At 37.8% G+C, this 14,303-nt stretch overlaps 2 protein-coding genes across 4 annotated transcripts in view; both read right to left on the bottom strand.

Moving 5' to 3' along the window:
* Positions 1-805: 805 nt before the first annotated feature.
* On the bottom strand, positions 806-1,598 carry gpx2 (glutathione peroxidase 2; the record flags this gene model as incomplete). Its single annotated transcript, XM_079832775.1, has 2 exons — positions 806-1,165; positions 1,377-1,598. The coding sequence occupies 2 exons, from the start codon at positions 1,596-1,598 to the stop codon at positions 806-808; spliced, it is 582 nt and encodes a 193-aa protein (XP_079688901.1).
* Positions 1,599-3,710: 2,112 nt separating this feature from the next.
* mthfd1b (methylenetetrahydrofolate dehydrogenase (NADP+ dependent) 1b) overlaps positions 3,711-14,303 on the bottom strand; it is a 58,126-nt gene continuing 47,533 nt past the window's right edge. Inside the window, exons 16-28 of one of the 3 annotated variants that reach the window (XM_079833901.1) lie at positions 10,752-10,854; positions 10,436-10,512; positions 9,375-9,515; positions 9,216-9,284; positions 8,909-9,020; positions 8,530-8,669; positions 8,299-8,340; positions 7,735-7,835; positions 6,837-7,014; positions 6,577-6,684; positions 6,205-6,357; positions 5,164-5,272; positions 3,711-5,068 (exon numbers count right to left, since the gene is read on the bottom strand). In XM_079833901.1, the coding sequence (XP_079690027.1) occupies positions 5,183-5,272; positions 6,205-6,357; positions 6,577-6,684; positions 6,837-7,014; positions 7,735-7,835; positions 8,299-8,340; positions 8,530-8,669; positions 8,909-9,020; positions 9,216-9,284; positions 9,375-9,515; positions 10,436-10,512; positions 10,752-10,854 (1,314 nt within the window). In that variant the 3' untranslated portion in view covers positions 3,711-5,068; positions 5,164-5,182. The remainder of the gene's footprint in view (positions 5,069-5,163; positions 5,273-6,204; positions 6,358-6,576; positions 6,685-6,836; positions 7,015-7,734; positions 7,836-8,298; positions 8,341-8,529; positions 8,670-8,908; positions 9,021-9,215; positions 9,285-9,374; positions 9,516-10,435; positions 10,513-10,751; positions 10,855-14,303) is intronic. The other 2 variants (XM_079833903.1, XM_079833902.1) reach the window with 2 other exon arrangements.

Below are 14,303 nucleotides of genomic sequence, written 5' to 3'. Positions count from 1 at the left end.
ATGATTAATCGCATCCAAAATAAAAGTTTGTGTTTACATAATATGTGTGTGTACTGTGTATAATTATATATATATATATATACAAATAAAAATATAAAAAAATTCTTAAAGATATGCATATGTGTGTATTTATATATACATAATAATTATAAACAGTACACACACACACATATATTATGTAAACACAAACTTTTATTTTGGATGCGATTAATCACAATACATTTTTTCCCATCACTAGTATATATAACTTTCCTGAAACAGCCATATTTTTATTTTTTAAGTTATTAGGAACATATTTCAGGGTGTATCAGTCTCTGCTTTTCCTTATTTATGTACATACTCTTGTCAAACTCTGCGTTATACAAACTCTTGTTGTATAACGCACAATCACAGACGTGCAATACATTATCTTCTATATAATTCTGCTCGTGTGATATTGCTCAAAACCAATGTGAAGACACATGCACACGCCACGTTGAGACACAGATGAGACTTTCAGTTAGACTGATGCAGTCATATTATTGAACCAAGTCCAGTAAGCCAGAACCGCCATTGTGTTGATCAATATTTTATTAAGGCATTTCCATTACAGAGGATTTGTTAATGGCATCATCTATTATTCTTTCATATATACAATCTCAGGTGAAACCCTATTACATTTCGGTGTGTCACTCTCATTAAGTAATATAAAAGAAAGCGAGATGATGCCACAATGTTGCTAACATGGAAGATAATGTGAATTAAAAACCATTGTCAATATTTATGTATTGAGTTAATGCATGACTAAATTAGGACACATGATCAGTTAATGTGTTTTTGAGGTCAGCTTCAGCAGTCTTTGAATATCTGGTTCAATATTGATAGTCTGAAACTTTCTACTGTATCTCTTGAAGGGCTCACCCTCTGGCCCAATTAGAAACTTTTCAAAATTCCATGAAATATCATTCCGACTGATGGGATTCCAGACCAGATATTTGGGGTCCAGCATAAGTGACATAGGGTCATCATCTGGATAAGGAAGCTTGTCTTTCAAGTAGGAAAAGACAGGATGTGCATCATTCCCATTTACAACGCACTTTTCAAAAATGGTGAATTCGGGCTTATACCCTTCACCTGGACGTACATACTTCAAGGAATTTAGAATTTCTGCATCAGAGCAGTTTTCCTGGAAAATGACAAAAGTAGGGAGAATTCAATGATTACTACAAAAATAAAAATTATGCACAAAATTACAAAGTTTTTTTTTTATCAGCACTAGTAGCAGCATGAATAGTTACATTTACCTTAAATGACACTGAGCCAACATTTGTAGACAAACAACTAAATGTAACTGAAATAGTGAATAGAAGGTGAATTGCACTTCCTCATTTACATACCTGGTATCCAAACTGGTTGCAGGGAAAGCCCAGGACCACGAGTCGGTGAGGATATCTGCTCTGGAGCTCATTAAGCTGCATATAGTCCTGGGTAGTTGTCCCTCAGAGTGATGCCACATTCTCTATTAGTACCACTCTTCCTCTGTAGATATTGAAATCTATTGTTTCCCCTTCAAGCGTAGTTGCATGTAGATCATAAAAAGTCTTAGCTATAAATGCCATTGTTCAGTCTTGCTCTCCTCTTCACAATGACATAAGCAGTGCCTTTTTCTACAATAATGTCGACAAAACCGGTCATGTGATGTCATGTATAATGCATGCTAGGTGTCTTAAACAGATATGTGATACTTCAACCTTTTTAGAAGATAACAGTCTTAAAATGTGGAACTAAAGACTGATGGAATAATGCAAACAATGTAGTTTGGAATCCTGAACTATTTAATATAGTTAGCATAATACAAATTATTAATAAAACATTGAAATGGGAAGCCTGCTACTGATAAAATAAAACTCAATTGTGCTCTGTGGAAATTTTAGCAACCGTATCAGTTTCTGGCCCATATTATATTAATGATGTCTCTGTCTCAATTACCTTGAATGTCATAAAAAATGGATGGCTGCACAGGTTAATCATCTTTACAGTGCCCATGCCTTAGATCTTTCATGGTGTAGTGTATAAGTCACTTGATTGCTCCTGTTTAAAACACATTTTTTAGTACCATTAATTTCTTTGGAAACAGGAAAAAGTGGTACAAATATGTATGCAGTATTTGCATAATACATGCAGGGTTTCAGTTTTATGATTTTTGTATAAATTAGTACCACCACTTCCTAATCAAGGCATTCAAGATTACTAGACAGCTACTGGCAGATGAGTTGAGTTTGATCAGGATTGAAGCTAAACTCTGCATTGAAGTGGATCTCAAGGGCCAGAGTTGCCCAATTCTGATTAACAACATATGGGAAATTAAATGCAATCTCCGAAAGAGGGCAAAAGCCAAAGGGTGATGAGGAACAAATGGTCTAGATTCCGGCCTGTGATAATGTCTGGAGGGTTGTCTTGGAAAATGGTATTAATAAGGAGCAAGCTCATCCGTAGGATGGATATATGACCAGTCTGGTGATGGGGAAATTGATCTGGGAGGGCTTCGTCCTTTGAAGTTTTTGAGATCTTGTCAATTCTGTTGACTTTCTGCATGTAACTTGTCCTCTGGCTAAATTAGATCATAACATGAATCTCTATGATCTCCTGTTGACGTCACTCTGTTATTTGTGTGTGATTTGGGGTATTATGACTGGTACACATTGTACAATTTTGGGCTGTCCCAGATGATATATGACCAATCGTGTTGATTTCTGTGATCATGGCTTCTAAATGATGGTCGTACATCGTACAGCGAGAGAGGTTCAAAGACGGCCGTTGTCATGGTCTTACGACCAAAGATAGCCTGCGATAATATTCTGACAGTGCCAGAAGTTTGCTGCTACGACCTACATCTACTGATTAGCCAATAAAAATGCAACATGAAGCGGCAGATTGATCAAGGCGACATGGTGGTGAAACTTAAAACTACTTACCTCAAGCTCCATTTACAAAATCTGCATGTCAAATTGGCCTCTTTTTCCTAGCCATGACCGCATCCATATTGTCCATTCTCTTCCTCCTCTTTTTTCAGCCCACATAAAAACCACAATTTCCAAAGTGCAATTATTATTGCTCTTTGTCTACCACTAATGCATGCTGATGACATTTTATTCTTCTATACTAACTTGCGTCATAGCCAATGATTCAATAGGCGTCATTATCTTACAGTCTACATGCATGTCATACCCAAGTTTATTATATCCATGTCGTACAGTGTGATTTGTAATGATCTTATCGCACAGTCTGTAGCAGACATAACTGATTTTGGGTATCAGACAAAACTCAGCTGACTGGTTTTGGACACTAGACATCTTCTGATGGAATCCAATATTCCTGGAGATTCAGACTAACAGTAGCCACGTTTACATGCGCACTTTTTTGTCATTCCGATTAAAATCATTCAGATTGAAAGATTCGGTGGACTGTTTACATTTGACGTTATCTAAACTGATCTGGTGTTTACATGTGCTGATTTTCAGTCGGAAATCGTAATAATTTTGTGACATGCGTACACAGTTAGTCTGCCGCATCAGATTCGTAAAGTTAGTATCGTGGCTCAATAGTTCTGTGTTGTTAATTTTTATATTTATTTATTTTTCTGTGGGCGGACATGCAGTAGTTTAAACTAATTTATGTCCTATACAATGGCTATTTCAACAGCTGTGAATGATGAATGCGGAATCAAAATTAATTCAATTCATTTATTTTGCAAAACACAAAATTAACTATAAAATGCACCCAAATTATTAATAAAAAAAAAAACATAGGATGTATGGTGAAACATGAATGAAAGCATTCAAGACGTGCTCCGCATACTAGTACTAAACGCATAACGTAGATATTTCGGATGATTAAGGAAAGATACCATAACCACAAAGGTATAAATATTAACAAAAGTAATTAAAGTAGACTGTGGATAATGTTACTTAATCAATTTGAAGCAGGTTTAAAAAAAAAATTTTTATATCTGACTTACGAGAAACAAAATGTCGACATGTCCTCTCCAGCAGCTTGAATGTTCCCCGTTGCAATGGCAACTCTCAGCGGCAACCAGGACTTGCACAGTTTTATAAAAGCTATTCATTATTTGTTGTAAAGTGTAAGAATAACCTCAGAAAAATGAATTCTTCTGTCAGGCGCAGTTGAAGCCTATAGGACAAACGCTGTCAAGATTAGATACTGTAGCCAGGCTATGTCTGTGTCATTATTCCAACCAACATCATGTTCATAACATGTTACGATATAAAAAGTTTAATACCTCAGAAAAATTTACTTTCCTCTCTTGTCAACATTAGCCTGGTGTGAGCGCGGCGCGCGCTCTTCAGTTGTGGAGGCGCGCGCCGTATATCACGTCACAGAAAGACGTGCACTCAAAGTAATCGGATCAGGTCGTTTACATGGTGGAATATTTCGTTTGATCGGTTCATGAAAAGGTTTATCCCATATGTGTATCTTAAAGGACAATATTAATGAAGCATTTCAACTACAATGTAAAGGCACTTAGGTGCTTAGTATCAATCACCAAAGAATGTTTGATTAGAAAAAAATTAGATTTATTTCAGTCTGAGGCACAATTTATTTGAATTTTCATATTCACACAATGAAAACTTTCCAACAGAATCTGACAATGTTTGATTATACAGAAGCTCACCTACTCTCCTTTGGCACTTGACAAGTATTAAATTGTAGCCAGAAACATTATAGATAGAATATAGTAACCGAAATAACACAAGTGTTGAAGATATTTAGAAATTACAATTAATAAAAAAAGAAAACAAAAAAGTATTTAATTACTTACAAAAATATTTGGACAAGACCATACCATGGACAGCTTATTTTGTGCTCCAGTATAGTAGCAAAAACATTTATTAGAAATACCTTTTTATTAGTAAACTGGACAAATGTAATAGATCACAATATATATCGAAAGTTATGACAACACATCTGTTCTGTTAGAAATATAAACAATCAATAACCTATGATCTGAAAGGATGGAAGACTTTAGACCACTGGAAGGAATCCTATGTGGACTGCCACAAACTGTAATCTTAAACAAGAAAATTAATAATTACAACTACATTAAAAGATGTACCATTTTATGGATGGATTTTGTTACATGTAATGACAGATATTATTACATACCCCAATGAAAGTGCCTCGTTTAAAAAAGTCCAATAACCTCTCCACTCTCAGTGTCAAGATCAATGTCATAGAAACATGGTCGAGTAGGAAGGCCAGGAATAGTTGGCATCTGCAAAAATGGAACATTTATTTTACATAGTACCAATCACATTATTACTACTGTTTTTACATAATTACTGATTATATCTAGAATGAATGCATGAATGAAAGTTATTTAACCCTCATCCTTTCCCTCAGGTCATTTTGACCCAAAAAAAAAAAAAAAAAATGTAAATGTTGAGAGTTCATCGGAGTGGTCGAAGACCCTAGGACTTTTGTTGCAAAATTGACTGGATTTCGAGGAATTTTGTGATTGAAATGTAAAAAAGTAACATCCTTCCCTTGCGGGTCAATTTGACCCCCATAGGAATGAATGGAATGTGAGGAATGCTTCAGTACACATAGAAAAGCCTAACAAATGGTCCAAATTCAAACTAAAAATGTTCAAACTACCTCAATTTAAAAAAAAAAAAAATGTCTACATGTGTATCTGAAAGCATACTGAAGAGACCCAGCGGAACAGCTCATTTGTTCCATACAGGCAATATATATAAGGCAATATACCATGTGAAATGTCATGTTATATTACATTTTTTCCACAAAAAGTTGTCATAGACACCTAATGCAAGATATTTTGAGCTGAATTAAAAGGGTAATAGATGAAAGGGAGTTATTTTGAATTGAAGTTGAAAGAATATGAAGAATGTGCTTAAATGACTATTTATTGATTATTTATTGATACAATCTAGTAATTTAAAAAGGTTAAAAAAATTGCATAAAAAAAATTGGAAAAAAAGAAAAGAAATGAAATAAAATAAGCTTTCTGGACAAAAAAAAGGGGAAGGATTTGTTACAAAGTGCAAGGGAAGGATGAGGGTTAAATAATCAGGAAAATCCTATGAGGGGTTGAATAAAACACTGCCCACTATACCTTTTCCAATTATTATTATTATTTTTAAATAGCTGTATATTGTGTAAAAATGTCCATATTACACTACTTACTGTGCCAACTAGTGGGTAGAGAAAGCCTGCCCCTACACTGGCACGAATGTCACGAATGGGAAGAACAAATCCAGTGGGGACACCTTTCTTTTCAGCATCATGTGACAGAGACAGATGAGTTTTTGCCATGCATATGGGCAGACTTGAAAAACCCTTGAGGGAGAAAAAAAAGAAGAAAAAAAACTATAAACATAATGCCAAACTCATGTTTAAGGATCTCTAATGAGACACAAACCTCCAAGTCCTATGTCCATCCCATGATAGTGATTTCTGTATGTTAATTACTTTTGGTACCAATTTCCCCCCAAATAAAGGTTAATAAAATGTTACAAAAATATTATTAAAAAAATATAATCTATCTGCCATTCATACCTGTTTGCTATACAGATCCACCTTACGCTGGGCCTCTGGGAGAAGTTCAATGTCATCTGCCCCGTAGATCTTCTGCGCAATGATTCTGATCTTGTCTACAATGGGTAACTGTAAAATAACCACAGAAATGAATAAGCAAAAGGTGTGTGAATGGGTTAGTTGTTAAAATATGGCTGCAGAGTAAACCTCTAATATTGTATGAAACATATGCCACCTTGCAAATTTGTTTTATTTCTAAAAAAAATGCTTTTAAATTTTACCTTAAGGTCATAAAGAAATTTGAAGCTGCTGGGTAAGTCTGCAGCTTTTTGTACTGCGCTAGCCAGATCTACAGCCCCGGCGCCTCCATCAGCCCAATGAGAGCAATGCACAGCATCAAACGCTCCTGCCTCTTTGGCTAGTTTACAGATCAGATCCAGTTCAGCCTTTGTGTCTGTCCTGCATACATGAGACCGCAAGATTCAGTTTGAACAGCATATTAAGCTATACAGCAGTTTGATTTACATTGTCTGAGCAGAAAATAGAACCTTTAATTCCTAAACGATACTCAATATCCTTCAATACCAAGAACCTTTACTCAAAGAAATAAATCTAGTCACAGTCAAACCTGCTGTTGGCTTAATGGTAAATTTTAACATGATATGGTAATTTAGTCAGATTCATCATGTATGGCTTTTAATTCACATATTTATTGAGAGCAATGTTTTAATTGTGTGTTGTCTGTGAACGTGCAATCTGATATCTTTCGCCATTGTGTCTTAAAAATCCTGATATCTGCCCATCTTGACATTCATAGGTGATTTAACAAATGTCCATTTCATACACAATTTGTAAACTGAATGATTCAATCACGAATCAAACAGATGTGGTTCTATCTTTGGATTAGCTATTCATTCAGAAGTAGTTCCAGGTGGAAAAATGTGTCTTGAGACTGCTACATTTTATACTTCAAGAAGGTGTCCTGTGTACTATTAGGAAAAAAAAACAGATTCTTTGGATTACTTACATTTTTCAACCATCTCGGCCCATTGTAAACTATTATAGAACTGTGACCATCTACTCAATACACAAAGCTTTAGACACTGGTCTACCATAAGACTGATATATTTGTCTTAAATATCTGTACTGTTTAGGTTTAATTAGCAGGTGCAGTCTTACTTGAAAGCATTGACAGCAACAACTACTGGAACTCCAAAAAGCTGAGCATTCTCCACTTGTTTCCGCATGTTACTACACCCGGCTTCCAGCAGCGCCAGATTCTGTAAGAGTTCAAACCACTTTCATCAGTACCACATCAATTTGATGTTTACTCAAATTTTAGCACTCAGAACAGTTCAAATGTTTTCTCTTAGTTAAAATGTAATTATATATACATTCTTCAGCATCCAAGATGCCACATACACACTGTAGCTTGTTTTATTATGGAAACAACAACTGCATACTACATTTTTCCAGCCCTGTTGCCAAAAGTGCATACCTTACAAAGCATAAATATGCAATATGTATGCCAATGGATCAATTCTAGACTCAATTATATGTGTAATTAAATTACTAATTAACTGTGGCGATGCAGAGGCTTTATTGTTGTCATCTACAATCCAGTTCTTTATTATGGATTATTGACTGAACTAAAAGTGATTCTTTTTCCAGCTACTCAAATCCCCACTGTAAATACTTTATCTATAAGACTAGCAGAAAAAAAACAAAAAAATCGTACAGTACCTCTTCAATATATTCTTTCGGCAGAGGTGCACCTGCAGTGACCTATAGAAAAGATACAATGCACATTACAAATGTGTACAAAATTATATTTACAAGAGGTGATACAAAATGTCAAACAGCATAAAACATATGCAAGGGAGGAATGTCACATTTGCCTATGCTGACAATGTTCTCATTTACATTTTTATTTTCTCTCCCACTATACAGTAAAGGGGTTATTCTAAGACTCACCGTTGGCCCACCTCCATGCATCTTAAGTGCTCGAACTGTGGCAACCAAGACCACAACATGAGGCTTGAGACCAGAGTAGCGACATTTGATGTTGAAAAATTTCTCCATCCCAATATCTGCTCCAAAACCTGCTTCTGTGACTGCCAGAAAAAAACAACTAGAGTAAATCCATGCTGGTGCGATCCATGACAATCAAACAAATAACTGGCTTTTTGTACAAGTTTTGTAAATATTAAATTACCATTGGTCCTTAACAACGATTTTTTAAAAGGTATTTTTAATTGACAAAACATTAGTTGGTATGTTATCAAATTACACTGGTTCTTCACAGACAGATTTAAATTATGACAGAGAGTTGGCTTTCATTTGTGTAACTTACCCACAAATCCCTGAGGTCCAACTAGTTTCAGAGCAATTCTATCAGCCAAGATTGATGAGTTTCCATGCGCAATGTTTGCAAAAGGTCCAGCATGGACAAACACAGGGTTTCCCTAAACAATTGTTCATACAACGACTTAAGACACCAGAGAAAGAAGTGACAATGAAAACAGCTGCAAAACTGAGCTAAGCAACTAGTGGATTTGAGCATGAAGTACAGAAACTGTCTCTATGAAACCTTCAAGGCCTGTGTAGCTTCACATATTAACTTGAATATAGTACAAACAACCCAGGACAACTCCTCTTACCTCTAGAGTCTGCATGAGGTTTGGCTTGATGGCATCACGCATGAGTACTGTCAGAGCTCCACATACTCCCTGAGACACAAGCATTACAGAATCAAAACACACGCAAAACATTTAGACATTTGAATTTGAGATAAAATAAGATATGTGACAGCAGCACACCAAATCCTCTGTGGTGACAGGCTGACCACTGCGACTGGTGGCCACCACCATTTTTGCAAGTCTCTTCTTCATGTCCTCCAGACTGGTGGTGAGAGCTAAAACTGCCATAATCTCACTGGCCACAGTGATGTCAAACTGGGCCTGCAAAACAAAACAACACAAAAAAAGTAACTTGGCCTGGGGCCCGTACCATGATGGTAGTTTAACAAACTCAGTTTCAAGTTGACAAAACCAAACCAATCTATTCAGGCTTTGTTGGTCCCATGATGCTGATCATCAGCTTTCTCTGTCAACTCAGGCTTTGATCCTGAGTTTAGGAGTTTAGCTGTGACATCATAAGTGAACAGCCAATCGCATGCTGTGGATCAGTGAAACTGAGATTCACTTCTCGCGAGAGAAGCAGCAAGATTAATTTCTCTCTTCTGCAGAATATTATATGATTGAAAAATTGAAAAAGAATTGAAACAAATTTACACAGCAAGAAGAAAAGGGCTGTCTATGAAAGAGGACAACGTAAAGAAAATTGTTATACGTCAATTCAAGTAAAAGTAACGAAGTCATATTCATATAATTAATGTGTTTGTTAAGTAGGCTAGAGTGGGATGTTACTTGTGTGTGTCATCAATTTTTTATGAAATAAATGTGCTTTTTTTTTTACATTATGGTAAATGGTAAAATGAGCAGATTATTTCTGACTAGTCCACAGTGCAGACATTTATTTCATTTTACTCAGGTATGCTAACTGCTCTAAAGAAAACGTGAAGTCAATGTATAAAGTTAAATTATTGCTGTTGTTATTAAGTTAAAAGTGAATCTAGTGTTATTATTGCTGGTGACCGCCATGAACCAGGACTCCACAGCAAACAGAACAGAATAGAACCAAACCGTGGCTCCAAAACCGTGACATGAACCGAACCGTGGCATTGGTGTATTGTTACACCCCTAGAGGACAGTGAAGCTGTCCCACATCGTCTGGCTGGTCAAACATTATGTTTGATCATACCTGTGCATGCTTGTGTTCATCAGTATATAAAGCATTTGGTAACATGAGTGATGCTCACAGATCTGGTAAAGCCCTTCTCAGTTGGAGACTGGCCAATGGTGATTTTTCTCAGAAAACGATCATTTGTGTCCAGCACTGTAAAAAAAAAAAAAAAAAAAAAAAAAAAAATTGACTACATTTCACTTAATTATGGCACAAATTCATAATGATCTGTAACACAATCAAAGCTAATCTACAAAAATATTATAGTTTTAAAGGTGCATTCAGTTTGAGATTACTTTTCTCAGCTTGCATTCAGTTTGGAGATTAATTGTATTATTCTATATAGCATAAATGTAAGAACAATGAAAACAACAATACAAATTCTATCGCACCTCGCTGCCATGTGACAGACTCAGGGTCCATGTCCAACCTGACGAAGCGTGTGATTTCCTCCTCTGTTAATGTGCTGGGGTCGGTCTTCTTTATGCCTAGTTTCTATTGGTACAAGAACATCAAATATATTAAACGATGTTTAAATGCAAGAGCAAATCTAAGGTAGAGCTTAGTTTAGAGTGTGTTCATACTTTTGGTCCAGACGAAAAAACGAAAATGATACATTTAGTCCTGGTTCGGTTTTATGATGTATGTGTATATATACACTCACCTAAAGGAATATTAGGAACACCTGTTCAATTTCTCATTAATGCAATTATCTAATCAACCAATCACATGGCAGTTGCTTCAATGCATTTAGGGATGTGGTCCTGGTCAAGACAATCTCCTGAACTCCAAACTGAATGTCAGAATGGGAAAGAAAGGTGAATTAAGCAATTTTGAGCGTGGCACGGTTGTTGGTGCCAGACGGGCCGGTCTGAGTATTTCACAATCTGCTCAGTTACTGGGATTTTCACGCACAACCATTTCTAGGGTTTACAAAGAATGGTGTGAAATGGGAAAAACATCCAATATGCGGCAGTCCTGTGGGCGAAAATGCCTTGTTGATGCTAGAGGTCAGAGGAGAATGGGCCGACTGATTCAATCTGATAGAAGAGCAACTTTGACTGAAATTACCACTCATTACAACCCAGGTATGCAGCAAAGCATTTGTGAAGCCACAACACGCACAACCTTGAGGCGGATGGGCTACAACAGCAGAAGACCCCACCGGGTCCCACTCATCTCCACTACAAATAGGAAAAAGAGGCTACAATTTGCACAAGCTCACCAAAATTGGAGTCTCGATTTCTGTTGAGACATTCAGATGGTAGAGTCAGAATTTGGCGTAAACAGAATGAGAACATGGATCCATCATGCCTTGTTACCACTGTGCAGGCTGGTGGTGGTGGTGTAATGGTGTTTGGGATGTTTTCTTGGCACACTTTAGGCCCCTTAGTGCCAATTGGGCATTGTTTAAATGCCACAGCCTACCTGAGCATTGTTTCTGACCATGTCCATCCCTTTATGACCACCATGTACCCATCCTCTGATGGCTACTTCCAGCAGGATAATGCACCATGTCACAAAGCTCGAATCATTTCAAATTGGTTTCTTGAACATGACAATGAGTTCACTGGACTAAAATGGCCCCCACAGTCACCAGATCTCAATCCAATAGAGCATCTTTGGGATGTGGTGGAACGGGAGCTTCGTGCCCTGGATGTGCATCCCACAAATCTCAATCAACTGCAAGATGCTATCCTATCAATACATTACATTACATTTATGCATTTAGCAGACGCTTTTATCCAAAGCGACTTACAACTTGGGGGTACAATAAGTGATTGGTCGTGAAGAGTCGAGTGAGCGCAACAAGTGCCTGAAATACTTAGTCCGTGTACATTTCTCAGTGTAGCACAGGCTAGAGTAGGGAGGGAAAGAGGAGGAGAAAGAGGAAAGGAAAGATTATTATTATTTTTTTTTAAGAGGTTAAGTGCTCATGGAAGAGATGAGTTTTTAGTTGACTTTTGAATGTTGTCAACGAATCAGCATTTCGGATGGCGGTGGGCAGATCGTTCCACCAGCTGGGAACATTGAATGAAAATGTTGCGTGTTCTGTTAGGAACGGTCTGATCTTCATGATGTTGTAGACTGCAAACCTGCATGAGCGAGCTGTCTTAGCAATGAGTTCTCTGAAGGACAACTGGTCATCAAATGTAACTCCAAGATTTCTGACTGATTTTGAAGGGGAGATCAGGGATGTACCTAACTGGATGGTAAAGTCATGTTGCATAGTGGGACTGGCGGGAAAGATGAGGAACTCAGTCTTTGCCAGGTTGAGCTGTAGGTGATTTTTACTCATCCATGCAGAGATGTCGGACAGACAGCTGGAGATTCGTGCAGCTACTGTGGGGTCATCTGGTTGGAATGAAAGGTAAAGCGTCATCAGCATAGCAGTGATATGAGAAGCCATGTGCCTGTATGATGGGACCTAATGAAGTAGTGTAAATGGAGAAAAGGAGAGGTCCAAGCACTGAGCCCTGAGGAACCCCTGTGGTCAGTGGATGCGCTTGGGATTCCTCTCCTCTCCAGACAACATTGAAGGACCTGTGAGATAAGATTCAAACCAATGGAGCGGAGTCCCTGTGATGCCCAGTGATGAGAGGGTGGACAGAAGAATTTGATGATTGACCGTGTCAAAGGCAGCAGATAGATCAAGGAGGACGAGGACTGATGATTTGGACTAAGCTTTAGCTATCTGCAGGGATCAATATGGGCCAACATTTCTAAAGAATGCTTTCAGCACCTTGTTGAATCAATGCCACGTAGAATTAAGGCAGCTCTGAAGGCGAAAGGGGGTCAAACACAGTATTAGTATGGTGTTCCTAATAATCCTTTAGGTGAGTGTATTTATATATGTACATCTAAAACAATGCTGTGTGATGGGCTAAATGCGCTAGGTGTATGTGCTTACATATGATGGTACTGTATATGATATGATGGAGCTGACGACTTGAGAAAAGCTTATAAAATGTGTAAAGGAGTCAAAACTGCAGCATGAATCCCTGTCACACACACAAACCAAGATCTGCTGCGAGGAGACGCAGTTCTGATGCCTGTACCGAATTGTGATGGGCAACATCGAGACTATGACGAGAAAAAACAGGTATGCTTGAGTATTCTTTCCTTTTTAGGCTCACATCTTGTCCGTTGTGACATCATGTTTTTGGTTTGTTTACATGTTTTTGGTCCATGTTGCGTTCATATTTCATTCGAACCGCACCAGAATTCGTTCGGAAGCGGATTTGGCTTGTTTGGTGCACACCAGGGTTCAGACGGCAGAGTTCACACTTAAGACAATCGAACCAGAGTTTGTTTTAATTGAACTGAACATGACAAGTGTGAACACACCCTTAGAGAGGGGGATATGAAATGACACACACACACACACACACACACACACACACACACACACACACACACACACACACACACACACACACACACACACACACACACACACACACACACACACACACACACACACACACACACACACACACACACACACACACACACACACACACACACACACACACACACACACACACACACACACACACACACACACACACACACACACACACACACACACACACACACACACACACACACACACACACGTTTGTTTTTGTGAAATGTGAGGACATTCCATAGGCGTAATGGTTTTTATACCGTACAAACCGTATTTTCTATCCCCTTACACTGCCCCTGTCCCTAAACCTAGCCCTCACAGGAGACTGTGCAGTTCCCTTTCTGTGAAAAAAAACTTGTTCTGTGTGATTTATAAGCATTTTGAAAAGTGAGGACATGGGGAACGTCCTCATATTTCACCCTCTTTTTGTAATACCTGTGTCATACCCATGTCATTATACACATTTGTGTCCTGATATTTCACAAAAACATGCCCACACACACACACACACGCACGCACGCACGCACGCACG

The sequence above is a fragment of the Gobio gobio genome (assembly GCF_949357685.1).
Source record: "Gobio gobio genome assembly, chromosome: 13".
Classification (NCBI taxonomy): Eukaryota; Metazoa; Chordata; class Actinopteri; order Cypriniformes; family Gobionidae; genus Gobio; species Gobio gobio.
Note: the sequence above shows the minus strand (reverse complement) of the source record. Positions and strands in the feature narration are given on the sequence as shown.